This window comes from Equus caballus, chromosome 1 (genome assembly GCF_041296265.1).
Source record: "Equus caballus isolate H_3958 breed thoroughbred chromosome 1, TB-T2T, whole genome shotgun sequence".
NCBI classification, from domain to species: domain Eukaryota; kingdom Metazoa; phylum Chordata; class Mammalia; order Perissodactyla; family Equidae; genus Equus; species Equus caballus.
This window is the reverse complement of record NC_091684.1, coordinates 60,535,403-60,562,912: the sequence shown is the minus strand read 5'-3', so window position 1 is coordinate 60,562,912 and position 27,510 is coordinate 60,535,403. Positions and strand designations below refer to the sequence as shown.

General features: G+C 54.6%; 1 protein-coding gene across 1 annotated transcript in view; it reads right to left on the bottom strand.

Annotated features, from left to right (window-relative positions):
* LOC138915047 (cadherin-23-like) overlaps window positions 1–27,510 on the bottom strand; it is a 315,540-nt gene that overhangs the window by 62,153 nt on the left and 225,877 nt on the right. The window contains exons 12-13 of the mRNA XM_070226845.1: window positions 25,994–26,143; window positions 25,368–25,526 (exon numbers count right to left, since the gene is read on the bottom strand). Coding sequence (XP_070082946.1) covers window positions 25,368–25,526; window positions 25,994–26,143 — 309 coding nt within the window. The remainder of the gene's footprint in view (window positions 1–25,367; window positions 25,527–25,993; window positions 26,144–27,510) is intronic.

The window sequence follows — 27,510 nt, the reverse complement described above, 5'->3', positions numbered from 1 at the left end:
TCACTCTAGGAAGGAGGGTTTGCAGAGTGGCCAGGGGCCTGTGCACGGAGAACAAATACCTCCTCATGCCAAGAACGCTTCCTCCCTCCTGCCACGTTCTAGGAACCAGCACCCGTCCCCTGGCCAGGCTGGGTGGCTCTCATGCTGTACCTGGCGACTCTAAGAAATGCCAACCCAAGGTCCCACGTGAGCACCTCACTGTGCTGCAGGCCCTCCCTCTTGTGCCTCTGTGTCCCCAGTACTATACCACCAGGGCTCAAATCTCACCCACAGGGACATACTAGTGCATTTTACTGCTTGCCAAGACTCTCACAAGAGGCCCAGGGGCAAGAAGTCAAAACCAATGGCTAAAATGATTTTCCTCTGCTCCCAAACCTTCAATGGCTCTCCACTGCTGCCGAGTTAATTCCAGACCAGTACCAGCTGACCTTGGCGGTCTTGTATCCTCCTCTCCCTGATGCACCCAACCTGTTCTCTCATTGTCTGGTTGTACCATCCCTTTGTTCCACAACCGCTTTCCAAACTCCAGCCCACTCCTCAGTGCCCACCCCAAGTGCCCCCTCCCTCAGGGAGCTCCCCAACTGCTCACTGTTCTTGACCCCAGAGCCCCTGGATGGATCTTTTTTGGAATTCATGGCACAATCTGCTGTTCCTGAAAACCGCCTATGTATGCCCCATTCCCCATGCCTGACAGACAAGTCTGTATCTGCCCATCGGCAGACGCCACAGTGGGCAGTGAGCCGCCAGAGTGGGGCTGTCTGGTTGCCCCGGGGTGCAGCTGGGGTTTATAGAGCATCTCCAGCAAGCCTCCCAAGCTGATCTCCCACCCAAGCTCCCTACTGGCCAAACCCCAGAGGCAGGAGCGGGGGCTCACATAACGGGCATGCAGTCAGCCTACGAGGCAGGTGCAGAGTGGGTGAGAAGGGCAGGGTGTGTCGGAGGGGGCAGATGGAGAAGCGCGTCATGGAAAGAACCTTCCGAAGACAATGACCAGACTCTCGCTCAGCCCTATGCTCAGGAAAGATTTTCAGAGCTTTTCCAATGTACCAGCTACTGTGCCCAGCACTGAAGTCACGGCCATGAACTTGACAACGCCCTCCCTGGACACTGTGGCTTACAATCAGAGAGGGAGACAGACAATAACGGAGGAGAGAAATAATGAAATAACTCAGTGGTAAGAACTGTAAGGAAAATAAAGCAGAAAATAGGGTAGCAAGCGACGGGGGTTGCATTTTACATTGATGAGTGGAGAAGATCTCTTTGGCAAGGTGTATGTGGGTCTGTAGGACAGTCACTGGCTGGACACTGACAAGCCCAGGTAGCTGCTGGGGAGAGTGCCCTCCTGCAGCTTGAGGGGCTCAGAACATCTCAGCCGCCCCCACCAGCCTCCCCCAGGGGACACATCCACAGCCCAGGAAGACTGGCTGGCAGGTCAGCATCTGTCCCTGTGGTTAGCACACGGGGAGAGGGTGCGGCCGGGACGGGCTGCTGCCCAGTGCCTGATTTATAAGGCATCTCCTCTGATTCTCCCCAACACTGGTATTACCAGCAAAACTAATTTCCTCATTTGGGCTTTTATAATTGCATCCGCGAGTGCTTATTTCCGTGATGGACAATGCCAGCAGAAGTGTAATTTTCTTCTGCTGACAAAAAGGAAAAAAATAAATACACACAGGGGGACATTGTAAAGGTTAAGACAAGGTGAGGCTGTTGTGGGGGAGGAGCTGCCCCAATTGGCCAGCCCAAGTCAGAAATGCCCATCGCTCCCCAGCTCTAGGGTGGGAGGGGCAAGATGGTGCCCTGCCATTCCCCTGAGTACTTCCGACGTGCTATGCACCATGCCCAGCAATTCCCATGCTTCGCTTTACCCCACCTTCTCAAGCCCTCTGGGACCAGCACCGATATCATCCCCATTTTACAGATGGAGGGTTCTGAGGCTCAGAGGTCCATCAACTTGCCCAAGGTCAAAGGGCCACAGTGCTGGGACAGGAACCCACATTGACCTCCCGGGCTGTGCTCTTAACCACTCCCCTCCCCTGCTCTCCCTGTGGGTGGGGCCAGGGAGAGGTATCTTCCTGTAGTTTGAGAGCTCAGCCATGGGTTGCAGGGTGCTCCTAGCAGGTAGCTGTCCTCACCCTGTAGAAGCCAGATGCCCCCACAGGCAGTCTCTCCTTCTTGCTACAGTGGCTCTGCCCCAGCCTCTGCCTGGACATAGTGGCCCCAGCAATCTGGCCCTGCCCATCAGCTGAGGCGGCAGGGGTCTCCAGCTTTGTTTCCTAGGACGCAGGCCCTCAGCCAAGACCCTCAGACACCCAAGCAGATGCTTTCCACAGTCCTTCAAAGAAGCCCCCACTCCTGCCCCAAGCTTGGTCTTGGTGTGTGCAGGTGGCTCAGGGCCTAGACTGGGGAGGCTGTACGGTCTAACCTGAGGTCACTGCCAAAGGCCAGGCTAACTTGGCTGGCTGCAGCTGCCCTTCCCGACCAGCCCAGGGCTCCTCTCCCAGCACCTCAGGATAGAGCTCTCTGATGCTCATTGCAACATCTCATGCCACTCCCAGGGGACCCAGCAGTTCAACAGAGGTCAGGTTCTCCTGTCTCCTTTTCCCCTCCCCAGACCCCTCTTCTGCCCCAGCCTGTTTTCTTGGTGAACGGTCACCACCTCTCACCCTCTTCCATTCGTTTGCCCTGGACAGAGGGCATCCCCTCCAGGATCCCTGCTTGCCAACACTCTGTCCCCATGCGTCCCTGCACCTCAGCTGGTCCTCCTCATGGCCTTGCAGACACCCATCTGCTGGCGCTGGGCCTTATGCTCCGACCCGACACCTGCCTGCTCTGGTGTCTCCCGGTTTCCCTCCAAACTGAGGCCTACGGTGCCGCTGCCCTGACACGGCCAAGTCCCTCCCTGGGACAGTCACCCTCCTCTCTCACAGCTTTAAACACCCTCTACCCTTCTTTATAGCTTGAAAGTCCATCCTTGTGTCTTCTCTCTTCTTGTGTCCTCACACTTCCCTACCTCTCTCCACACAGACACACACACACACACACACCCCCATTTCTCTCTCTCTTCCCCTCTCTGTGTCTCAGGCAGCCCCTGGTACCTCCCTGTCCCATCCCCCACATACTCTCATAGAAACCTTCTCTTTTTCTGTCTGGCTCTGTCTAGCCCATCCAGCTACACACTCACACACTCGCACCCATCCTCAGACTCAAGCAACCCCCACCCTACCCCGGTCTCAGCCCCTGTTGCCCCCCACACCTCCTCCCCAGCCACCTGTGCGGCCGTCCCGCAGGCCGGCAGCTGGCAGGCACACACTCAGTCGCTCCCCACCAGCCCGCACCCCCGTCACGCATGCACGCTTGCCCAGGCGCCCTGCATGGGGCTTCTGCTCTGAAGCAAGGCGGGCCCAGCTGCCTGCCCAGCAGCCCCGGCCCAGCAACGGCGGCAGGCAGCAGCGCCAGCGAGCAGTTCTGCTCCCGTGCACAAATCTGCAGAGAAGGGCACGCGGTACAATTTGTTCAGGAAACAATAGCAATGTTTGACATGTCATAAGGATTGATGGAGCAGAAATTTACATGGGAGAATGCATTTTTAAACAGCTCCACAGAGCCCCGGTGCTTCGCTGGTAATGCTTTCCACATTCATCATTCACTGAGTCCCTCTGAGTAACTCTTAAACTACGCGAGATTAACTGCTCTCTTGCAAGCTCTGGGGGGCTGGGGTGGCCAGCGTGAGGCAGGAGGGACTCCACTGGAGGAACCCTGTGGCCCAGAGGCTGGGGTGACCTCCACTTGGCCTGATTAGGGCCACGTGGCTGGGTGATCTCCCCTGTTCCCGCACTCCCTCCCATGGTTCCGTGGATGAGGATCTCGGCCTCTCTCTAGGACACAAAGTAGAAGTCAATGGCCAGGAAATATCTTGTCTGCCTCACACTTCGGGGGAATGCTTGGTGCCTCAGTCTCCCACACCCCCACCTCCGTCATCTTACAAAGGAAGCTATGGAGCCAGGGCTGATGAACGAGGGTGTGGTCAGTGTCAAGTGGGCAGAGGCAAGGTTTGGCTGGAAGCTGCTGCTCTGAGCACCTTCATGGGGGTCCCTGGGCCAGAGGAAATGATCGCACTCCTGGAAGGAGAGGAAATGATGGTGGCTGTATGGAAACGCTTCCCATGGGACTTTGCGTAGGGGATAAGAGGGCGAGAGCTCCAGGTGAGCAGTGGTACAGGGAGTGAACAACGGGTGCAGGAGAGATCATGGGGAGGCTGCGCATCACAGGAAGAAAGATACATTCGGGAAAGCCCCTGGGTCCTGCTCTGGGCCGTCTGAGCTTACAGGAGGGCTTAGAACAAGAGGGTGCTAGTGGGGACAAAGGCTCAGAGCACATGGTAGGGTGGAGTCGCCAAGTGGGAGGGCAGTTAGGAAAGGGTGGGGATCCAACTGGTGGTGGGGCTGTAGAGAAAGGAAAGGCGGCCCATCCTCTCTCATGTTCCATTGTGGACCTGGGAGAGCCACCACTCCATAACCCCTGCCCACGGCAGACAGCACTAATGGATCACTGGAGTACAGAGGCCTCAGGATCTCTCTCAACCCTTTCTTATCGACAGCCGCTAACAACCAACTGCAGTGGACCTTGCGTCAGAGCCTCTTTGCTATTCCTGCTGGACTCTGTTCTTTGAGAGTCAGAAATGTGCATCTCCTTAGGAAGCACGGTGCAAGACCAGGCACAGAGGGCCTCAAAAAGGATTTGTGGCTAAGTGCCGAATCATGAAAACACCACTGAAATGGGACAGAGAGATCTGGGTTCTGGTCCAGCCTCTGCCCTAGCCATCCATCTGTGGGCCTTTGTGTCAGACAGTGGGCTTTGGGGCCTGTGCGCTTCCCAGACTCCGGACTGGTCTGGTTCTGTCCACTTCTGCTCTGATGCCAGCAGCCCATCCTCCACCAGAGCCAGAGGGAGGTCTGACAATACAAGACACCACTCACCAGCTTATAAGGCTCCCAGAGCACTTAAGGCAAAATCCAAACTGCTTGGCCCCTGCCCTCCTCTCCTAAGCTGTGTCCGCAATCACTCTGCTCCCTCCCCTCAGTCCGCAGGTTCCTCATAGGCCAAGCCTGTCCCTGCCTCACAAGCTTTGCACTGGCGGTTGGTTCCCTGGGCCAGGCCAGGAGGCTCTTCCCCACATCTCGGGTGGCAGGCTCCTTCTCATCCCTGGGGCCTCAGCTGCAGGGTTCGATTTACACTTGTGAAGACAGTTGCGTTTGTAAAAGCTCACTCTGACTGCTGCTGGAGGACAGACTCCTGGGGCAGGAGCGCAGCTCGGAGTTCAGGCAGTCACTGCGGCTGCACAGGCCGTGGGGAGAGCGAGGGGGTGGGGGCCACGGTGGTCAGGGGCGTGCAGGGCTGAGAGGCAGCTGAGCTCAACCGGAGCTGACAGGTCCTGATGGTGAAAGGACGTGGTGCGGAGAAGGGCATGGTTTTGGCAAGAATATGTGGGCAAAGCTTTACCGGCTGTCTCCTCCTGCTAGAATGTAAGCTCTCTGGGGGCAGGGTCTGAATCTGTCTGGATCCTCACAGATCCCCAGCAGCCATCAGTGCTGGAGACCTTCAACAGAGAGCAGGTGAACGAATGAAAAAATGAAGGAGGAGAGTACACTTGATGACTTATGAGCTCCCTTCTACCAGTGACAAGTCACAAATTCTGAGCAGGTGGACTTCTAGGGAGGGAAGGACACCAGAAGGATAATGATGGTAGGAAGAGGAGAAAGGCAGCAGGGAGAGAGGAGGATGGGGAGGGAGGAGTGAGGAAGAGATAAAGAGGAGAGGAGAAAGAGGAGGGAAGAGGAGGCGGAGACAGACAATGAAGACAACGGAGGATGAAGGAGGGAGAAAGAGATCAAAGGAACAACTACCTAACTGCCACTCCAAGCCTCAGTTTGCTCATCGGTAAAATGGGGCTAATAACAGTACCTGCCCCATGGGGTTGTTGTGGGGATTAAAGAAGGTGCTTTAGACCAGTGCCTGGCACATAGAGACTGCTTTCTAAGCGCAAGTATTAGGATTCCCGTTCTCAACTCTCACGGCTCTCTTTTTCCAGACCCCCCCCCCCCCCCCCCCCCCCCCCCCGCAAACATGCTCCTGCTGAGCCCCCTCTCAGGGCCTGGGCTGTGCCAGCAGGGGGCCAGGTGGAGGGGAAGTGGTGCTGAGCCCTGCAGGAGGGGCCCATGTATTAATGTTTCAGCCCTGTGGCAGGGGGAGGAGGAAGGAGAGTCAGACTGACAGGTGCCCCGAAGCTGTGGGGTCCTAGCTTGCTTGTTATTGCAGACACGGTGTTGTTCTTGGGCTCCCCACCTTCTTCTTTATTTCTCTTTATTTTATTTTAAAACCTGGAAATAAAAATTGATGGGGAGCAAATTGCTCTGGCCAGCAGCTATGTGCTTAAAGGAGTTGTCGCGGGAAAGCAATTATGGGACATCAAAGGCTGTCAGGTGGCCAGCAGCTGCCTGCGTCCAGTGCCCAGCACTGCCTGGGGGTCCCAGGGCCTCCTGCTGGGGAGATGCGTGAGCCAGCTGGAGGAGGAGTGTGGGGGCCCCCTCGGAGGCAGGCGGATAAGGGAGATCACTGCCCTGCTGAACGTCACCTGTGGGCCTGGCACTGTGTGAGGAGCTTGACACGATTTGTCCCTAATCCTTAAAACCAGGAAGACAGAGGTCACAATCCCATTTTACAGATGAAGCCAGTCCAGCTGATAATAACTGCAAAAATAGAAAGAACAGCTCGCCCTTGTTTAGTCCTTCCTGGGTCCAGGCATTACTCTGAGAAATCATGTGTATAACACGTTTCTCTTCCATTCCCACTGAGATAAGTACCAAGTACCCCCACTGTATGGATGCGAAAGTGCCCGACTTTGGTGGAAGCTGCTGGTGCTCACCTCCACCTGCCAGAGGCTGCTTTTCTGGGAACACCTGTGCCTCCTTGGCCTGCGGCCTTTTTCCTCAAGGAAGCAATTAGCATGACAAGGTGCCCACATCCCCAGAAGCTGCTCTCACTCAATGGGGGCTGGGAGTCAATGGATCAGGACCCCAGGCTCCTCGGCCTGAGGTGGGATGACTCAGGCACAGCCTCTGTCCCCAGATTTCTGGGTGTCCGGAGCCCCAGTAGCACCCGTGGCAACTGGCTTCACAATGTCCCCTTTAGTGACCTCATCTCACTTCCCACGCCCACCTGAGTTTCCTGGGGTCACCCCCCCAAGCACACGGCCTGGCCTCCAGTCCTTGCCTCAGGGTCTGCTTCTGGGGGAGCCAGACCTCAGACAGAGGCCTCAGGCTGGACACTGGGCACACAACGGTGGGCCAGAGAGCATGCTCTCTGCCCTCATGGTGCTCACAGCTGCAAGGCTCAGGGAGGGCAGGTACTGGGCCCAGGGCCCCACAGTCAGTCTCTGGCAGAGCTGGGATTTGAACTCTAGTCTGTCTGGCATTCACACACACACACACAAAGCAAAGAGAGAAAAAAAAATCCTGCTCTCACCCTTCTACAACACTGTCCATTCTCTCATGCCCCTGGGCTTGAGGAAGACTCAAATTGAGTGACTTTTTTTCTTTTTTTAATCACATCTGACCATCAAACAAAGAAAAGTGGGATGCAGAAAGCCATTTTCCGGGGGATGCAGGAGGAGGGAGGGCGGGCGACGGGCTGGCTGGGGGTGAGCGAGACATTCACAATCAGAAAGAACTCAGGGCCTCTCCGGGGTCAGTTATCAAGCTGAGATTATGGGGTAGAGGAAGAGAAAGGGAGGGTGCCAGGAAGATGGGACACAGTGGCTGAGGCTCAGTTAAGTGGGACTGTATGTGCAGAGGAGATGGAAGGAGGAAGAGAAGACGGGCCAATCAACCCCCTGGGGCAGCAGCCAAAGCATGGCTGGGAACGCCTCCCCTCCATTACTGCATATCACCACTGTAGCCCCCACCCCGAGTCTGGCCCCCTCCCTCTTCTCCACTGCCCCTGTGGGATGCAACAGACAGCTCCAGGTCTAGTGTGACGGTACCTGAGTGAGTGGGGGTTGGTCTCCACCCACCACCAGGACACATCCTCACTCCAAGGTGACTGGGAGCCCGGCAGCACACCCCCCCATGCCTGCTGCCATTGGTGGGCACTGATTGGGCCGACATGTGCTCCTTGCTAATGAACCGTATTGATTCCACATTCTCCTGTTGTCTCCCTAAATGGCAAGCCACACATCTGATAGATTAAATACCCACACGATTGCCCGCTGACATCTCCATCACTCCGCCTGTGGGTCCCTAATGAATTTTACAGCCCTACAACGACAGAAGAAATTAAGGTCAAAGTCCGACGCAGGAACTATAAATCACCCGCGATCTCTGAGACCAGCAGAGGGCTGCAGCCCCAGCCCCTCACCTGGGCCAGGCCAGCCCAGGGCTTAATGGGCGGCGAGACAGCCAGACTGGGTGTGTGAGTGTGGCAGGGGAGGGCGTGCTGGGAGCACTCCTGACTGAGCAGCAGTCCCCGTCCACGGGCATTTGGGTTCCCTCACTCCTCTGCCCACACCACCCACAGTGGTCAGAACATTCTAACACAGACTGAGAAATGCACTGAGAGGCAAGCAGCGTATCTCATTTATAAAGACTGGCTTCCCAAGGAATTCAAAACACTCTGGCTGCACTGCCCTTAAAATGACCTCAGAAGGGGGAGAGAGTTCAGCAGCATCCTCTCCATTTTGCAGGTGGAGAAACTGAGGCTCACAGAGAAAAGGGGCTTTCCTAGGGTCATTAAGCAAATTGGAGACCTCAATGTTCCAGACTCCAAGTTTACAGGTCTGGTTACAGTGGGAGCCTAAGGGGCCTTTTGTTCTGGTCTTGCTTCTCCTCTGGGGAGGGGGTACCCCCTGCAGGTGCTGGGCAGGCAGAGGGAGCTCTGGCCTTGGGTCCAGCTTGGACGTTGACTGGTCAAGTTCAGTCTGCATCTTGTCATACCTCTTGGCCCCCTGGTAACTGCCAGGCTCTCAGGGAGGTGTTCAGTCTTGGTAGGAGGCTGTGCGGCCTCGTGGTTAAGTGAAAGGGCTCTGGCACCCTAGAGACAAGGGCTCATGCCTCAGCTCCGCCCCCTCCATGGGTGTGACCTCCGGCAGACACCTAACATCTCTGAACCTCAGTGCTCTCTTCTACAAAGTGCGGAGGCTAGTTCCTACCTCAAGAGGTTGTTGCGGGGATTCAATGAGATAACACACATAAGGGGCTTGGTCCGGTGCCAGGCAATTAATATTGGTTTAATCACTGGTTTAGCACCTGTTCTGTGTCAGGCTCTTGCTAAGTTCTTTACATGTGTCATCTCACTGAACCCTCACAACAAATCTATAAGGAACTATCGTCATCACCATTTTCCAGAAGAGGAAATTGAGGCACACGGGGGTTATTTGGCAGAGACAAGCCATCCACATTCCCTTTCTCAAATTAACAGAAACATGATTTTTAGATGGCACAATGCTATCTGGCTAAATACTACATTTCCCAGCTTCCTTTGCAGATAAGCACAGTCATATGACTAAGTTCTAGCCAATGAGATGAAAGCAGAAGTTTGCAAGGCATTTCCAGGAAGTCTTCTTAAAAGGGAGGGCAAGTGCCCTTCTTCATTTTTTCCATTCTGCAGCTTGAAATATGGATGTGTTTCAAAAAAAAAAAAAAGAAATATGGATGTGAAGGCTGGGTCTCTAGCAACTATACTGGACCATGAAGACGAGGGCCATACTCTAGGAATTGTGGAGAGGAGAGCTTGTAGAAGCCATCCAAGGCTGCTCACCTCTAAACTGCTTTTACATGGGAGGGAAATATACTTCGATCTTGTTTAAGCAACTATTTTGGGGGTTTCTGTTACTGATAGGTGTATGGGTCACTGTTGATAAAAGGAACCTATTCAAAGTCACATAGCTCAGAAATGGCTGAGTCAGGATAAACCTGGGTGGTTAAGTCTGGAGCCTGGGGTCTTTCCCACTCTGTCCCTGTAGTGAGCACTTGAGAAACGTGAGATGACATCATCACTGTTACAAAGTAAAGCAGAGACGGCTCCTTCTAGAGATGGTCAAACTCAGGTTACCATGCATGAGTTGGTCATGAAATCAATCTAGTGGATCAAGACCAGCACTTTAAAAAGTGAAATCCGGTAAAATAAACTAGACCTACTAGGGTGAGAGCCATAAGACAGCAATGAAAGAAACTGGAGATGCAAATCACCAGAAAGACAATCCACGCTCATGGGTTAGAAGAATTAATATTGTTAAAATATCCACACTACCCAAAGCAATCTACAGATTCAAGGCAATCCCTATCAATGTCATTTTTCACAGAAATAGAACAAACAACCCCAAAATTTGTATGGAATTATGAAAGACCCTGAATAGCCAAAAGTAATCTTGAGAAAGGGGAACAAAGCTGGAGGCATCACACTCCCTGATTTCAAACTATATCACAAAGCTATAGTAATCAAAGCAGTATGGTATTGGCAAAAAAACAGACAAGTGGGTCAATGGAACAGAAAGAGAGACCAGAAATAAGCCCACGCATATATGGTCAGTTAATTTACAACAAAGGAGCCAAGAATATACAATGAGGAAAAGACAGTCTCTTCAACAAATAATTCATGTTGGCAAATTCTGCCACCAGCTTCATAGAACGATAGAATCAAGATGAACCGGTGCTATCCAAAGCAGGGAGGGGCCCCTGTTCTACAACAGCACGGAGAGCCCTGGAACCTGACATGCAGCAGGCGCTGGTACCACCGTCAGAACATCCGCTGTGTGCGGGCCCGGGGCTCCCACCTTGCCATACGTTATCCCACAACACCGCTGATTCAGGAATCATTTCCCGCATTTCATGGAGGAGGAAACCGAAACCCAGGGAGAGTGAGCAACCTGCCCAAGGCCAACGTGCTGGCAGGAAGCCCATAGCGGACGCCATCGCCACCCCAGGCTGTCTGCCCGCTTCAGTGTCTGTGAAGGTGAAGGCCCGCCTGGCAGACGGGTGGATGACACGGTGCAGCCTGCCGGGCCTGGGGAGGAGGATGGTGAAGACATTGCTCAGTGTTGGGAGAACTGGACAGCCACATGCAAAAGAACCAAACTGGATCACCACCTTATGCCATACACAAAATTAACTCAAAATGGACTAGACTTAAAGGTAAGACCTGAAATCATAAAACTCCTAGAAGAAAAATAGGTAGTAAGCAACTTGATGTTAATTTTGGCCATGATCTTTTAGATCTGATACCAAAAGCAAAAGCAACTAAATAAAAAAAATGAAGAAGTGAGACCACATCAAACAAAAGCTTCTGCACAGCAAAGGAAACCATCAACAAAACGGAAGGGCAATCTACTGAATGGGAGAAAATATGTGCAAATCATACATCTGATAAGGGGTTAATATCCAAAATATATAAAGAACTCATACAACTCATAGCAAAAAACAAACAATCCAATTAAAAAATGGGCAGAGGGCCGGCTTGGTGGTGCAGCAAAGTTCGCATGTTCTGATTCAGCGGCCCGGCGTTTGCCGGTTCAGATCCCAGGTGTGGACATGGCACTGCTCATCAAGCCATGCTGTGGCAGGCGTCCCACATATAAAGTAGAGGAAGACGGGCATGGATGTTAGCTCAGGGCCAGTCTTCCTCAGCAAAAAGAGGAGGATTGGCAGCAGATGTTAGCTCAGGGCTAATCTTCCTCAAAAATAAATAAATAAATAAATAAATAAAATAAAAAATAAAAAAATAGGCAGAGGATCTCAATAGATATTTTTCCAAAGAAGACATAGAGATAGGCAACAGGTACATGAAAAGATGCTCAACATCACTAATCGTGAGGGAAATAATACAAACCAAAACCACAATGAGCTATCACCTCACACCAGATAGAATGTCTGTTATCAAAAAGACAAGAGAGAACAAGTGTAGGCGAGGATGTAGAGAAAAGGGAACCCTTGTGCTCTGTTGCTGGGAATGTAAACTGGTGCAGCCACTATGGCAAACAGTATGGAGGTTCCTCAAGAAATTAAAAATAGAACTACCATATGATCCAGCAATTCCACTTCTGGGTATTTATCCAAAGAAAATAAAAACACCAACTCGAAAAGATACATGAACCCCCAAGTTCAGTGCATTATTTACAGTAGCCAAGACATGGAAGCAACCTAAGCACCCATTGATGGATGAATGGATAAAGAAGCTGTGGTATATATATGCGCAATGGAATATTATTCAGCCACAAAAAAGAAGCAAAATCTTGCCATTTGCCACAGCATGGATGGACCTTGAGGGTATTATGCTAAGTGAAATAAGTCAGACAAATACTGGATGATCTCACTTATATGTGGAATCTAAAAAAAAGCAACAAACATCTACAAAAAAGCAAACTCATAGATAGAACAGATTGGTGGTTGCCAGAGGTAGGGGAGGGGGGTGTGGGCAAAGTGGGTGAAGGAGTCAAAAGGTACGAACTTCTAGTTACAAAATAAACAAGTCACAGGGATGTAACATACAGCATGGTGACTACAGTTAACAATACTGTATCGCATATTTGAATGTTACTAAGTGAGTAGATTTTAAAAGTTCTCATAGGCCGGCCCTGTGGCCGAGTGGTTAAGTTCGCGAGCTCCGCTTTGGCGGCCCAGGGTTTCACTGGTTTGGATCCTGGGCACCGACATGGCACCACTCATCAGGCCACGCTGAGGCAGCGTCCCACATGCCACAACTAGAAGGACCCACAACTAAAATATACAGCTATGTACTGGGGGGATTTGGAGAGAAAAAGTAAAAAAAAAAAAAAAAAAAAAAAAAAGGATTGGCAACAGTTGTTAGCTCAGGTGCCAATCTTTAAAAGAAAAAAGTTACCAAAAAAATCTAGTAGAAGAAAACAGAAAATACAAGGGCATATGATTGCATGTAAGGAACTATCATTTTGTTCTAGATACGAATATGTGTGTGAGTGCGTGTCCTGAGTTACAAAGTTAAATGTAATTTTTATTATGGTTCATGATGAAAAAAAGTTTAAAACATGTAAAAACTAATAGGCATATGGAACTTTGAGCCACTCCAGAATTAAGCAGGAGCCACAGCTGCCATCCCTTCCAAGAGGGATCATGCAGCGAGATTAAGCCACCCCGAAACCACGGGCCCACTTAACGCCTCCCTAAACCTTTGTGCACACCCACAGGCCCCCTCCCTGCTCCCTCAGCCTTTCTCCCAACTGCTCCCAGGACGAAATCTCAGGCATAGGCCCTGGCAGCTGCTACGGGCCCAGCCCTCCCGTCACCCTGTCCCGGGACTCAGGATCTCCCAGCACACGATGCAGGGGACTCTGTAAGGCATTTGGGCTGCAGCATTTATGGACTCATTGTGCCCTGGCCACTCTTACGGCTACCCATTGTCCCCTCACCCAGGGGGTCCATTATCTTCGCTCTGGTGTCCTCTGAGCAACTGCCTGAGCAGGAGCAATCAACAGCTAACCTGCGGACGGTGACTCGGACAGGCGCAGAGTGCCGGGAATCAGTCCCGGAGGGGACTGTCTGGGGGCACGTGGTCACACATTGTTAGCACAGGGGCCTTAGACAGCGTCCAGCACAACCTCTTCATTTTACAGATGAGGGCCCTGAGGCCCAGCAAGCCAGAGACCCGCTCAAGGTCACCTGGTGACTGAGCAGCTCTCACCCTCCAGGCCAGCCCTGGGCCCAGCTCCCCGGACTCTGGAGACAGCTGATTCCAACAACAGCTGGAGCCCACCCTGGCAGTGGGCACCTGACGGTGATGGACAAATGGGAGGGGCGTCCAGGGGCTTTGGAGCCAGACAGACCCAGGGTTGAATTCTGGCTTGGCCACTCTCTAGCTGGATGACCCTGGGTAGGTTACCTGCCTCTCTGGGCCCGTTTCTTTCTTCCATACAATGGGTACAGAAGAGAAGAGTAACATACTGTAAAATGCTTGGCATTCATCAAGCTCACAGCACCTGCTCACCAGGCCTGATGACAAACAACTATGTCCTCTTGGAGTTTTTTTGCAATGGGGCAAAGTTAGCTCAGACAGAGCTGCTCCAGTCAATGTTGGGGGGATTCTTAAGGCTTCAGAGGCTGGACAGGTGATGGGGGTTTAGAGCAATTTGCCAAAAGTCAATTAGTTGAGTGACCAAATGGCTGAAAACTGTCAGACCTTTAACAGAGTTCGGGACAATGTGCTTCAGGGGCAGAGATGGGGGAGCCCCAGCTCTCCATTCCGACCCAGGCCGGAGCCAGTGCAGGCTGCCCGCTGTGGCCTCCCAACCCACAGGCCCTGCGGAGACTCCTTGCAGAAGCCCAGGGTGGTGGTGGGCAGGTGGCAGCCAGCTGTGTTCTCTCTCTCTCTCCTTAGCGCCTGTCCTACCTCTCATTCCATCCCATTCTGGTTTTACGGATTGATATTTAGATTAAAGAGATAAACACAGCCAGGAGCACTGAGGCCTGACAGACAGAGGAACTCAAACCTGTCAATCACCATCAGCCAGCTCAGCTTCCTCCAGCTCCTGGACAGCACTGCGTCGTCCCCTCTGATCGGAGACGAACTCAACAGCAGATTAAAGGGGACCAGAAGTACAGACTAGACACCCCCAAAATGGGGGAGGGTGTGTCAACACACCTCTAGGCCAGCTTGGGAGCAGGACTGGGGTGACGTACTGTTTACGTGTGCGTGCGCGCATCTTTAGCTTCCCTCTTCCCCTCCCCAGGCTGCAGATAAAGAATTCAATTTTCTTTTAAACGGTGGGGAAATTGGAAGAGATTTTGTTCTGTTTAAGCACAGCTGGAGTCTCAGGTCTCAGGGGACTGGAGAACAATGAGATCAATTAAGATGCCCATGGTGAGGGGTGTCAGGAGGGGGTGGGGAGAGAGAGCACGAGGTGGGGGCTGGGGCATCCTCAGGAGGGGGACGGGTGGCAGAGGCAGCCCGGGCCTGTCAGGAAGTCCAGCTTCTGCTCTTTCCTGCATTGACCTGCCTGTCTCCACTGAGTTTTGCTAAAGTATCTGGACAGGGCCTACCCACTGGGTGGTGTTATCACCTCCCAGACTTACTGATAATTCATGTTGGCAAATTCTGCCACCAGCTTCATACAACGATAGAATCAAGATGAACCGGTGCTATCCAAAGCAGGGAGGGGCCCCTGTTCTACAACAGCACAGAGAGCCCTGGAACCTGACATGCAGCAGGCGCTGGTACCACCATCAGAACATCCGCTGTGTGCGGGCCCGGGGCTCCCACCTTGCCATACGTTATCCCACAACACCGCTGATTCAGGAATCATTTCCCGCATTTCATGGAGGAGGAAACCGAAACCCAGGGAGAGTGAGCAACCTGCCCAAGGCCAACGTGCTGGCAGGAAGCCCATAGCGGACGCCATCGCCACCCTAGGCTGTCTGCCCGCTTCAGCATCTGTGAAGGTGCAGGCCCGCCTGGCGGATGGGTGGATGACACAGTGCAGCCTGCTGGGCCTGCGGGGTGCGGAGGGCAGAGGGAGGGCTCTTGAATCTCCCACCTCTGCCCACCTCCACGGCCACCTGTGCGATTGGAGCCATCATCTCTTTCCTGGTCTCCCAGCTTACATCCTGGCACCCCTGCTCCCCCGCCCACCCCCAGCCTAGTCTCCACATAGCGGCCACTGGGGGCCATTGTTTCTCTTCAGCTCAGTCACCTCCGATGGACTCCCTGTCTCGGTCAGTCACCTCCTGGCCTCCTCTTGTCCTCTGTCACTCTCCCTGCACGTCCACCTACACCACAGGCTCTTGCCTGGAAGCCTTTCACTGCAGCTCCCTCTGCCGGGGCAGCTCTTTCCCAGACCCCCCTTGCTTCCCTTGGGGCTCTGTCTAACGTCACCTTCTGCAAGAGGCCTGCTTTCCTGGACCACCTGCTCGAACAGTAACAATGCCACCCCTGGCACTGCCCACCCCGCACTTATCCCCATCTGACATGCTTTGTATTTCCTTGTTTTTCGTTTCTTTTTTTTTTTTGCTGAGAAAGATTCGCCCTTAGCTAACGTGTGTTGCCAATCTTCCTCTTTTTGTACCTGAGCCACCACCACAGCATGGCCACTGATAGAGTGGTGTAGGTCTGCATCCAGGAACCAAACCAGGCTGCCAAAGCAGAGTGCACGGAACTTAACCACTGGGCCACTGGGGCTGGACCTGTATTTCCTTGTTTATCATCTGTCTCCCGCTCCTGGAATGTACAGGGATGTTTGTCTGTCAGGTTCACTGCATCATTCCAGGCCCTGGATAAACAGTCAGTGAACGAAGGGGTACAGTAGTTGCACCAGTGGCCCCATTGCCCCACAGAGTGTGGAGTCCTGCTCTAAGAGGGGCAGCAGGAAGCCTTCTGCAGGGGAGACACAGTGGCTCACAGAGGGCACCTGGCCCTGCTCAGCAGCAGCCAAGGACGCAGCGTCAGCTCCTGCTCACCTGTCTGCAGAGCAGGCTGCGGGGCTGGGTGCATTTCAGCCTTGACCTTGCAATCACACGCCCTGAGCAGGACTAGGAGGCCCAGGAGATCCTGGAATCTGGTGGCCATTGCACCTCTCGGCCCCTGCCTTTATTCCTGGGCTAGGGTCTGCCTCCCCAGATGCTGCCAGCCCTAGGAAGGGCACTCAGAAGGCATCTGGTCTACCTTCTCCTTGGACTGAGCAGGAAGCTGAGGCTCAGAGAGGCAACGAGACTGGCACAGGGTCACACGGCAAGTCAGTGGCCTTGAACCCACAACTTTGGGCTCCCTGCCCAGCAGCCTTCCCCATGTGCCCATTGCCAGAGAGGAGCATCAGGGAGCCCGGCAGAGAGAGTGAAACATGGGGTTAAGAGGCTTTGGACTCAGACAAACTTCTCTGGCATTCACTTGTTGGGTGACCCTGGGTATATAATTTACCCTTCCTATGCCTCAGTTTCCCCATGAGGTCTCTGCCTGCCCTCTGCTCCTGCTCACATTCCTTCTTCCAGGAAGCTTCCCTGGACGATCCAGACCACAGGAGTCAAACCTACTCTGTGCTGTAGGCTGAGACAGAGAGAAGCTGGCTTTAAGAGGTTTCAGTGGAGTGGGGAGAAACGATGTTAGCCGGGCTAGCCCTCACATGCACAGGGAGGGCAGCCAGAGAGCACGGTGAGGGCAGCTGGGGAGGAGGGGGGACCTCAGCGAGGTGGGCATGTGCCCACTACCAGGGGGAGGCTTCTCATGGGGAGGTTGCCATCTGGGCTGGCTCTTTGGGTCCACAGGCTTTTGATGGTGTCAGACAGGAGGGAGAGAGAGCCAAGTGGGAGAAGAGTATGAACAAATGCAGGGGGCGGCAGGGGAGCTGGGAACCCAGTCAAGTAGGAGAGAAGGGCTGGGATGTTTGTAGTGGGGCAGAGGGCTGGAAAGGAGCTCAGGGCCAGGGTATGGGGTCGTGAATGCCAACCCAGGCCTAGATCCCTGGAGCTTCCCTGGCAGGCGGTGCCTAGGAGTGGCAGGGATTCCTCTCTTCCCCCTCTCTTCTACCACTCTTCATGAGGAGCTCTTCCCAGGCTGAAAATGGGATTCGGAGGGTTTCCCCTCTTCTGCTGTCTTCGTACAACATCCAGGAAGAGAGAGGGAACTTGCTGTGTCTGTGCCGCACTCACACACATCTCAGTAAACAGGTACTGAATGGAGGGAGCTCTGAGCGCTTCCAAGATGGCTATGTTTGTGCAAATTCTTTGACATTCTCCCCGTTGAGAGTTGGGAAGGGTCTACTCGTCCTCCTCTTGAACCAGAGCTTGCCCTGGTGACTCACCATAACGAATAGAATTCGGGGGAAATGATGCCACGTGACTTGCAGGCTGGGTCAGACAAGGACACACAACTCCACCAGGTTCTCCTGGGACGCTGGTCCCCAGAGGCTTCCTCTGACGCACTCCTGCTCAGAACCCCGAGCCTGAGACGCCTGCGCCACGCCGAGAGGCCACGTGAAGGTGCTGAGGGGACAGTCCGGCTGAGCCAGTCCTTCAGCCAGACCAGCCAGGGTACCAGACATGGGAGGGAGAAGCCTCCAGCTGCTGGAGTCACCCCCAGACCAGGAGGAGCAGAGGTGGGCCCCCTGCGGAGCCCTTGCCATATTCCTGACCCACCCAACCCACGAGGGTAAGAAAACGCTGTTGCTTTCCGCAGCCAAGCTTGGGGGTTTCCTACCCGCAAGAGGAACTGAAACGGGCTCCAGGGCCTTACTCAGAGCGTGCCTACTGAGCGAGGGCAGACCGAACGTGGGGACGGATGGAAACAGTGGAGAGCCACTGAGCTCCTTTGGGCAGAGAATTATAAAGCTCCTGTAGCCTGGACAAGCTATGTAGTTTGCATAATTTTCCAGTACAAAATGAACACGCGGAGCCCCTTGTTAGGAAATTATTAAGAATTTCAAGACAGCGACAGCAGAGCATCAAACCAAGTGCGGCCTTCCAAGTCCAGGCCCCTGAGCAAATGCCAGGGGTGCGCCCAGGAAGCCGGCCCTCCTGTCGCCGCGGCTGTCTGCCTCCTCTGAGTCCTGGTCCTCTCAGCGTCCTCATTTCACCTTCCTCTGTCTTCTGCTCCTTGAGGCTGGGGCCTGAGTGTTAGAGTCCCAGGGTGGGGCACAGACAAGAACTCAACCAGCCTGTCAGCTGAGAGGACCCAGTGTCCAGTGAAGTCGGAGCCAAAGGCAGAGAATCCAGGAAGTCGGAGGCCTCAGTTTAAGGGCCAGTGTTCTCTGAAGTGCCACTGACCCCCAAATAAGCTGGAGCCTCCACGCTGGGTGAGCAGCAGCACAACAGCACCAGCATTCACAGCCGTCCCCTACAGAGCGCTTTCTAAGGGACAGATACTACCACCATCCCCACAGCACACTCTGGGGACTGAGGGTCAGACCAGGCCAAGCCCACGGAGCCAGCAAGAGTAGGAACAGAATTTGAACCTGGTCTCCCTGGTTTCAAGGCTCCCTCCTCAGGGGGCGCTGCAGCTGGGGAGTGTCCCCTCCCGTTGTAGAGCAGCACTTCTGCGGGGGCCGGGGGACCAGGGAGCAGCACCTGAGGGTGAGGCAGGGGAGTGGCTTTCCTCTGGCCACCCGGCTGGGCCGTCAGGTGCCCAGCACTCAAGGTGAGGCCCACGTCAGAGTCCTTGGATTCAGCAGCACGAGCAGAGGTGTTCCTTGAGCCCGCAGGAGGAGGGAGCCCTGGGGAGCTGGGGAGGAGGAACACTGCATTTGAAGTCCTCACCAGGGTCAGCCTGAGGCAGTGACATCACAACACACCTTTTCAGTTTGGTGTCAGTGGGTGGAGGAGGGAGAGAAGGGACAAACAGCAGCAGGCCGTGTCTGTTGAGGTGGGGGAGGGAGGCCGGGCTGGATGAGGAGGAAAAGCTGGTCAGCTCTAGGAGCGGGGAGGTGAAGTCCTTGGGAATCTTCACCAAACTTTCAGGGGGGGCTGAGAGAGGGAGAGGCAGGGCAGGCAAGGGAGCTCTAGGGGCCCGTGGGTGGGGGACCTCGAAGGGCAAGAAGCATGTCTGCATCACCGGGAGAGAAATTAAACAGCGAGAGTGACTCCCCTTTCGTCTTGGGCAGAGAGAGTTGGAATAAGAGCCTGGTGGAGCCAGAGGCCCTCAGCAGCATCCGGCCCAAGCATCTTGCTTTCTAACGAGGGCACTGGGGCCCCAGAGGCTCAGCGACTTGCCCAGGTGACACAGCTGCTCAGAGCAGGGCCATGACTCTGAGCGTGGAGCCCCCACTCCATGGAGCCTCAGCCAGGAGGCCCAGCAGGACTTGCTGACATTTTCTGAGGGCGTTCCTCGCCGGCTCTGTGCTGAATCTTCTCAGAAATGTTCTGCTCCATTCTCACAACCACCGTCCCAGGTCAGCTCCTATCACGCTGTCTCCCCCAGGTTACAGAGAGGGAAACAGGCTCGGTGGCCTGTCAAGGGCCCACCTTGGCAGAGCTGGGCTTGCACACAGGCTGAAGGGCTGGAGGGCAGCCAGATGGGGCCCTTTAAGGCCAATGAGAAGAAAAACCACTCCTTCCGTGTCTACATGCCCTTAACTATTCACATCCCCTATTCAGTGGCATCTCCTAACAACCCCGCCATGCAGGCCGTGCAGGCTCTACTTTCCCCACTTGAAGGGAAGAAAACCAAATCCCAGAGAAGGCATGACCAGCCCACAGCAGAACAGGAGTCATGACCCTGCCCAAGACGGGACCAGCCTCCCAAGGACAGGCTGGGAAGAGAGGCAGGGAGGAGAGAGAGGAGCCGTGTGCTCAGCTCTCACAAGGCCACTCTGTCTGCCTGGGCTGAGTGGGGGCACTCCACCCCTGGGCTGAGCAGACCGTCAGTGGTCCTGGGGCCCCACACCTGCCCAGTCAGGGCTCTCATGTGCCTTTCCTTCCTGCTTTGATCTCTCTGCCTGGAGAGGAATCCTGTCTTGTCCGACAGTCCATCTTCTGCCCGTTCCTGCTGTGTCCCACCCCCTGGAGTGGAGAGAGAAGGGCTAGGAGTGCAGCAAGACCTGCCCCAGGAGTAACCTCCCTCCCAGCTGCTGTTCTTCGTCAGCATCCCTCTCTCACTGCCTGGGGACACAGAGCTAATAATTGTGGGGACATGAGCTCCATACTGCAGGAGGCCAGGCTGGCTCCTTGCACATTCAAGGTACAACCTCCACCAGCTGCTTCCCAAATGCCTGCCATGGCACACCAGGATGGAATAGGTAAAAGAATGTGGATGGTTTGATACTCGACTTCTCTACTCTCAAAACAGCAGCCAAATGGTTATGTCTGGGGTGGGCGGCAATTCAGAAGGAAGAGAGACAGCTGAGCCCAGCCTACCTCATAGGGGCAGGACTCTACCTCCAGGTGCAGCAAATCTCCCTCACTGCATTCCAGCCACAGGGCCTTTGCACATGCTATTCCTGCTTTCTCCAGTGTGCTGCCCTCCCCTAGTCCACCTGTTAATGCCTACTCAATTGCCACTTCCTCAGGAAAGACTTCCCTGACTCCAGTCAAGGTGAGGTGCCCTGTTACAGGTTTTCATAGTTCCCTGATCTCTCCATCATAGCAAGTAATACTTAACGTAAAGATTCATTTCTTAGTATTAACATCAGCCTTTCCCAGGAGACTGTAAGCTTCACGAGGGCAAGATTCACATCACCATTGTGTCCTCAGGGCCCTGTGCCTGGAACATAGTAGGTATTCAGAGAACATTTATTGAATGAATGAATGGTTGGATTGCTCTCCTACTGTCCAGTGGCACTCACAAACCCTGCTAGGCCCCAGGTACCAATTGTTCAGGCTACAGGGCTACCCCAAGTCCAGCAGAATCCCAGGAAGACACCCATGGCCTTCCCATCTGACTCTGGTTGTCAGATCAGGAGGCAGGATAGGAAGGTGAGAATCAGAGCAGCCTGGGGATAGGAGAAGGGGGAAAACCACACAGCCTAGAGGATGGGGAGCTACCCCATCATACAGAAACCTGCACACACACACATGCACACAAACGTGTGTGTATTACATACACATACCCCCAAGTGCATGTTGCTGCATACACTTGTACACACAGACACAAAAGCATGCCATGTGCATGCACACACACACCGCACAAGCATACTTCACGCCCCTGCACATCCCTTCCCTGTGTGGTCACCCTTCAGAGGCCTGGCCCCCACTGACATTCATCCTGCACCCTCTCCCCTTCCAGGAAGCCTTTCTAACAAGGACAGCTCTGGGCTATTGGGATTCCTGCTTCCTGGGGCGAAGTGCTCAAGTCCCCCTGACGTGGACTTCCCAGCAGTGAAGGCCAGCTCACCCAGCTTGGAGCCCTGAGTGGCCTGGGACCCAGAGAGCCAGAAAGTCACTCAATGGAGCCAGAGGTCCTGGAGGGTCCAGAGTGTCATCCAGGGATGCAGTGCCTGGAGCAACCCTGGGGCCTATCTCCTGGGGTCCTGCAGAGAGCACCTTCCAGCTCCTCAGCTCTGAACATTACTGAGAGGACAGGCTCATGGTCCAACAGAGAGCATTCTGGATGGGCAGCCCAGAGGTTAAGAGCCTGTGGGGTGGCGTCAGGCAGTCTTTTTGTGAATTCCAGTTCAATCCCTTACTAGCTCTGGGACCCTGAGCAAGTTACTTAACCTCACTAAACCTCAGTTTCCCCATCTGTAAAATGAGAATGACAGCATCTACTTAGGTTAGAAATAATGCATGTCAAGCGCAGGGTTTACAGCTAGGACTCAAGAATGACAGCTGTTGAAATAACTGTGATAGTAGCACTAATAATATAGTAGCAGTCCTCAGAGGTCATCTCAGCCATCCCTCCGTCGCCTCTGGGCATGATTGCCCCAGGCATTAAGTCTGGAAGGGACCATGGGCCCATTTTAATCCACCTTGTTAATTTTACAGATGAGATGCTGAGAAGGGAAGCAGCTTCTGTCTGAGTCAAGGAGTCGGCTGGGAGCAGAGTTGGGGCTCGAGGTCAAGTCTTTAAACTCTAGGTCCCCACTCTGCCCCCTCCACCATTGGAAACTCATTTTGCTACAACTGGGGGCTGTAAGGGCCTCCAAAGCTGGGCAGGGGGAGGTCCAGGGAGCAGGGAGGTGAGAAGGTCCAGCCCCTTCCACCCCAGCTGGACACCCAGGCTGGAGGTGACAGCCCCTCCTACTCCAGTTTCCACTGACTGTTCAACTGCTGCCTTCCCCCAGGACAGGCAATGAGCCAGAGACACAGGGTCACGCCAGGGTGGGGGTTGGGGCAGCCCCTCACAGCAGGCTCTGCCCCAGCCTTCAGTGCAAATTAAAACATTTTCCTTCTCTTCATAATTTTTTTTCTGACATAACTGCCCATGAAATATTTTAATAACATCCCAGAAAAGGTCAGGGAGACGGAATTTCACAGTCCCTGAGCAGGCAGCTACAACGCCAGCCCCTCCTGCAGCACAGGAGATGGAGAGATCCAGCTGACCCCGGGTCTGAGTGGAGAAGGGCAGGGTCCTGGTGGAGGCCAGGGCAGGGCGGTGGGAGTGGGTGGGGTGGCCACAAAACTTGCTATCTGCTAGGAGCTCTGGAAGCTCCTTGGGGAGACTGGGAGATGCTGGCAGGTGGGGATCACCCAGGGGATGCTTCCACATCCATCATTCACTCCTCCTGTCAGCAGCCTTGGGGCATCTCACACCCATTCTGCAGATGTGCAAATGAAGGCTCTTGGAGGTGATGTGGACAGACCAGCACATGGCAAAGGCAGGGGCACCAGGGCACACCCCATTTTACTTTGTTCCTGAGCTCCCTTAGGGACCCAGCCCTGCAGCTAGAGCTTATCAGTGGATGGAACAGCCCCTGGGGCTGGAGGGTTGAGACGGTCATGGGCGAGGCTCAGACAGACCCAGGAACTAGCGGCTGTCGAGATGAGCCAGCCCTGGGCAGAGACCCTGGTGGCCACAGAGGAGGCTGAATGCATCTGCTAACCATCCAGAGGGGGCCTAGGAGAGACTGGAGAAGGGGTAGTGGGCACCGGGCAAGGGTCCACGCAGGCCCACAAACCACTCCAGTGCCTGAGGAAACCCAGTTTGAGGACCTATTCACCAGCGCCAACCCCTGATGAGATTGGGCCCGACACATCATGGGTGGCACTGGCAGCTGGCCACCAGCCCAGAGGTGTGCTTCGCACACTTTCCACCCCACCCTGCTCCCTCAGCTCTTTCCGGAGGGCCACGGGAACTGGCACTGCAAAGTGAGATGCTCCATCCCTAGGAAGAACGCCAGGGAGGAATCCCTGGTCGCCTGCCCAGCCTGAACCTGACACTCAAATTCTTTGCTGTGTGGTCCCAGGCCTGTGGGAGGGGGGCATCCTCCACCTGTGAGGCCCCTGAAGTACAGGCTGCTTGGGTGTCCTTCCCCCTGACGTTTGAAGGTGACTAGGGGGCTGAAGATGCTATTTATGTCCAGGAGCCTAGAGCCTCTGGCACTCGCTCTCTGGCTGGGCCCCTTGAGGTTGCAGGAGGGTCCATGGGGCCTCAAGCACCAGGTGACTGATTGCAAGGAGCACCTTGGTGAGAGCCGGTGGAGACACGGGCTGGGGAAGAGGGGGCAGAAAACAGCCACAGCAGACTTAGTGTGTACGTCCGACGGCCTGCCTAGCTAAACATCTGCTTGAAATATTAATAACTGTCAGATGGGAAGGGCCTGGGGGCTCCCTACAGTTTCATACCATCTGTCTGTAGAGTAAACACACTTCGGAGTGGGGGGCTCTGGATCAGCAGCAATGTCTCTGCTTGGAGGGAGGATGGAGCAAGAAATGGGAGCGAGGACTCTGGAGGCCTCAGAGTCGGGAGGGGCAGGGAGGGGCAGCAGTTAGTTAAACTCCATAGCGTTTACTGCGCAGCTACTGTGGGCAAGCCTCTGAGCGTGTGTGGCACACATCTACTACTGTGATCTGTGCAGCAGCCAATCCTCTTTGTGCTGATAACAGAAGCCCCTTTGGAATATTCCCTTTCCCATTTCAGCTCTTACACTTTGGATGGGGCTGACCCAACCCCTGGCTCCACTAGGGGGAGTATGGCCCATCTCTGGAAATCGGAATGATGATGATTGGTTCCAGGGTGGCCCAACAGGCTGGGCCAATGAGAATCAGCACTGGGACTTTTGCTGGAACTGCTGAAAAGAGTATTTTTTTCCCACTGGGGTTGATAACTTGGTAAGAAGTAAGCCGTAGGGGCGCTGGTGTCTCTTTCTGCCAATATGAAAAAGCAGAGCCTGGTGTTGAAGCCAGATTCCTGCTCAACTGAGTGCCTGGATATAGCCATGCCTGAAATCACTTATGCTTTTGAGTTACATGAGCCAATCCTTTTATGCTTGAACTGCTTAAAGATTTCTGTCCTTTGCAACCAAGAGTACTGACTGATATAAATGGACATGGGGAGGGGCCCCTTGTCAAAGTCTCAGCCAAGGGCAGCTGGGAATGCCCAGGCAGCCTCAGGGAGCTCATTCTTCCCTGGCATCTGTGCTCAAATGGGGAAGGTCGCCCTCTTCAGAGATGGCTGGCACCTGTCCCCATTAGAGGGCACTTCCAGGGTTCCTGGCCAACCCAGGCTCAGTTCCTCTCAGGGATAAGGCAGAAAAGCAAAGTGTCCTCAGCCTAATCTTACCCTCCCCCAGGTTGGTCCTTTTCCACATGGCTGCCCTGGCCAAGGGAGCCCCATCATGAAGAGTCCAGATGCTTTAACACACAGCTTCTGGGGCTTGGGGGCACCCCCTTTCCCACTTGCCCAGACTCCTTGGGCAAAATCCCTCTGGTTGCCTCCCCATGGTCTGCCTCAGAGCTCAGTGGCCCTGCAAGAGAGTGGGGACTCACCAGGACTGTCAGCACAGGGGTCCCCACAGTGACGTTCTCGTATAAGCTGATGTTGTAGAGTGGCTGGCTGAAGATGGGCCGGTTGTCATTCTCGTTGATGAGAGTGATCTTCACCTTGGCATAGCCCACATGGTCAGGCACACTTTCATTGGCAAAGAGCTGGGTGTGCAGAGGAGAGCCCGGGTGAGCTCCCACATGCTCCAGGAGCCCTCGTCCCCATAAGTCCCCCTGGAGCCTTTGCTGGACCTAACCCAGAGCCCATCCCAGTGTGTGCTACTGTGAGTCCCTCCAACAGTGCTTATGGGACTGAGGTGGCCGCTAATTCTGCCAGGAAGGAAGGTGCTGATGGGGGCTGGGCTGGCAGTGCCCGGGGAGCACAGGCTCCTGGTGGGCTTCTGAGGCTGTGATGCTGCCTGGTGAAATTCCACTCAATTCCTGGTCATTTCCTTGTCCTCCTTGAAAAGCGGACACTCAGCCCAGGCCCTGCCATGGCTCAGTGGGCTTCTCTGAGTCAGATCCACAAGGGAAGAATGGGGAGAGGTGGAAGGGGGACTTAAGGGGACGGTGTCACCCCTGACTCCCCTGACATCCCCCACCCAGCCAAGGAGATGGCGAGGGGGCCTTACGTCGAAGTCGTAGCGGTCCACGGTCTCAAAGTCCAGGGGGATGGCCACGCGGATGCGAATGTCCGCCTTCCCTTGGACAGAGGTGGGAGAGATGATGAAGTGGTGGGAGTTGTTCCCCACCAGGTAAACCTCGAACATGCTGTTCAGGCCCTAGTCAAAATGGAGAAGAAACCAGTGAGAAAGGGCATAGGAGCCAAGGCCTGGAGCACTGCTGGAGGAGCAGAAGCAGGGGCCAGCAGGGCTTGCCTACCCCGACCCCACAGTGGTCTGGCCTCCCCTGAGTGATCCTGGCCCAGCTCCCTGAGCCTGCCCAGGCCCTCTGGAAGTCTCCTCCAGTCCTTTTTGCCATCATCATCCTTTCAGGTGCCCACACTGTCCCTTCTAGGTGGTTTGTTTCATTTTCCATCTCTTGCTCCCTTCCTCTGCCCCAGTGACCCCAACGGGGGAGGGATCTGTCAGCCGCAAGACCCAGCCCAGAGATGGAGGAAAGCAGGTCAGAAGGGAGTGGAGGGGAGAGAAGCAAGTAAGTGTCCACGGTCCACAGTCGGCTTGGACAGGTGAGGGCATGAGGGACCGAGCAGGACACTGCCTCTCCCTCTTCCTCCCTCTGGAACGTGCCAGTCATGGGGAAAACTGGCTCGTTCACACATGGAATGGGAATAACCCAGATGGCTGAGTGGTCAAGTGAATCCTGTGTACCTCACACTGTGGCCAGCCCAGGTGGCCTGGAGGACACTGGATCCCAGAGAGCCCAGGGCTGCCACACCCTTCACGGGCTCTGTGGCCCCACAGCCCCAGTCCACGGCTTCAGGTGTGTGTGGGGAGTTGGGGTGGAGGAGGGGGTGGGGGGCTCACTCTGCTCAGATGTTTCTGATCATTCTAACTGGGGCTGGAGCTCACGGAGCCCTCAGATACTGCCTGGCTCATCCTCATGCAAAGCATCTGACATCTCCAATGCTACCCAAGTCCCCACATCAGGAGAAAGAGCCACCGCTGAAGTTGGGGGACACAGCTGACTGACCCCCTGGAGCCTGGCCTGCTCAGACAGTGACTCAGGCTCCTGCATGGGGAAATGACCCCCGTCCTGGCAGGAGGCCTGTGGCTCGCTGACCCTTGTCGCAGATCCTCGGTGCCAGGACACGTCCTCCCGCTCGTCCTGCGTTATCCACCCCAGCCCAGTGCCCAGCCCAGCCTCGAGCTCATGTTTCTGTGGAACTGGGGGTTGACAAGGGGAGCCAGCCTCTCTGCTTGGTTGCCCAGGGACGTTGAGGGGCTCCCGTCCAGCCCCTGCTCCTGCTGAGGGTGGCAGCCAGGTAACCTGGAAGCTTTACATGGTCAGGGGTGCTGGTCCTGGCAAGGCTGGAGATGACAGCCTCAATGAAGCCTGAGAGTTCACAAGGATCTTAGGCCCCTGGAATCATCCCACAGGTTTTCAAATACATTTGTGGGGTGAATGCATGGTAATCGTTACCTGTCAGTTTCTTGAATTTTTTCCATTTACAACTACAAATTGGCCA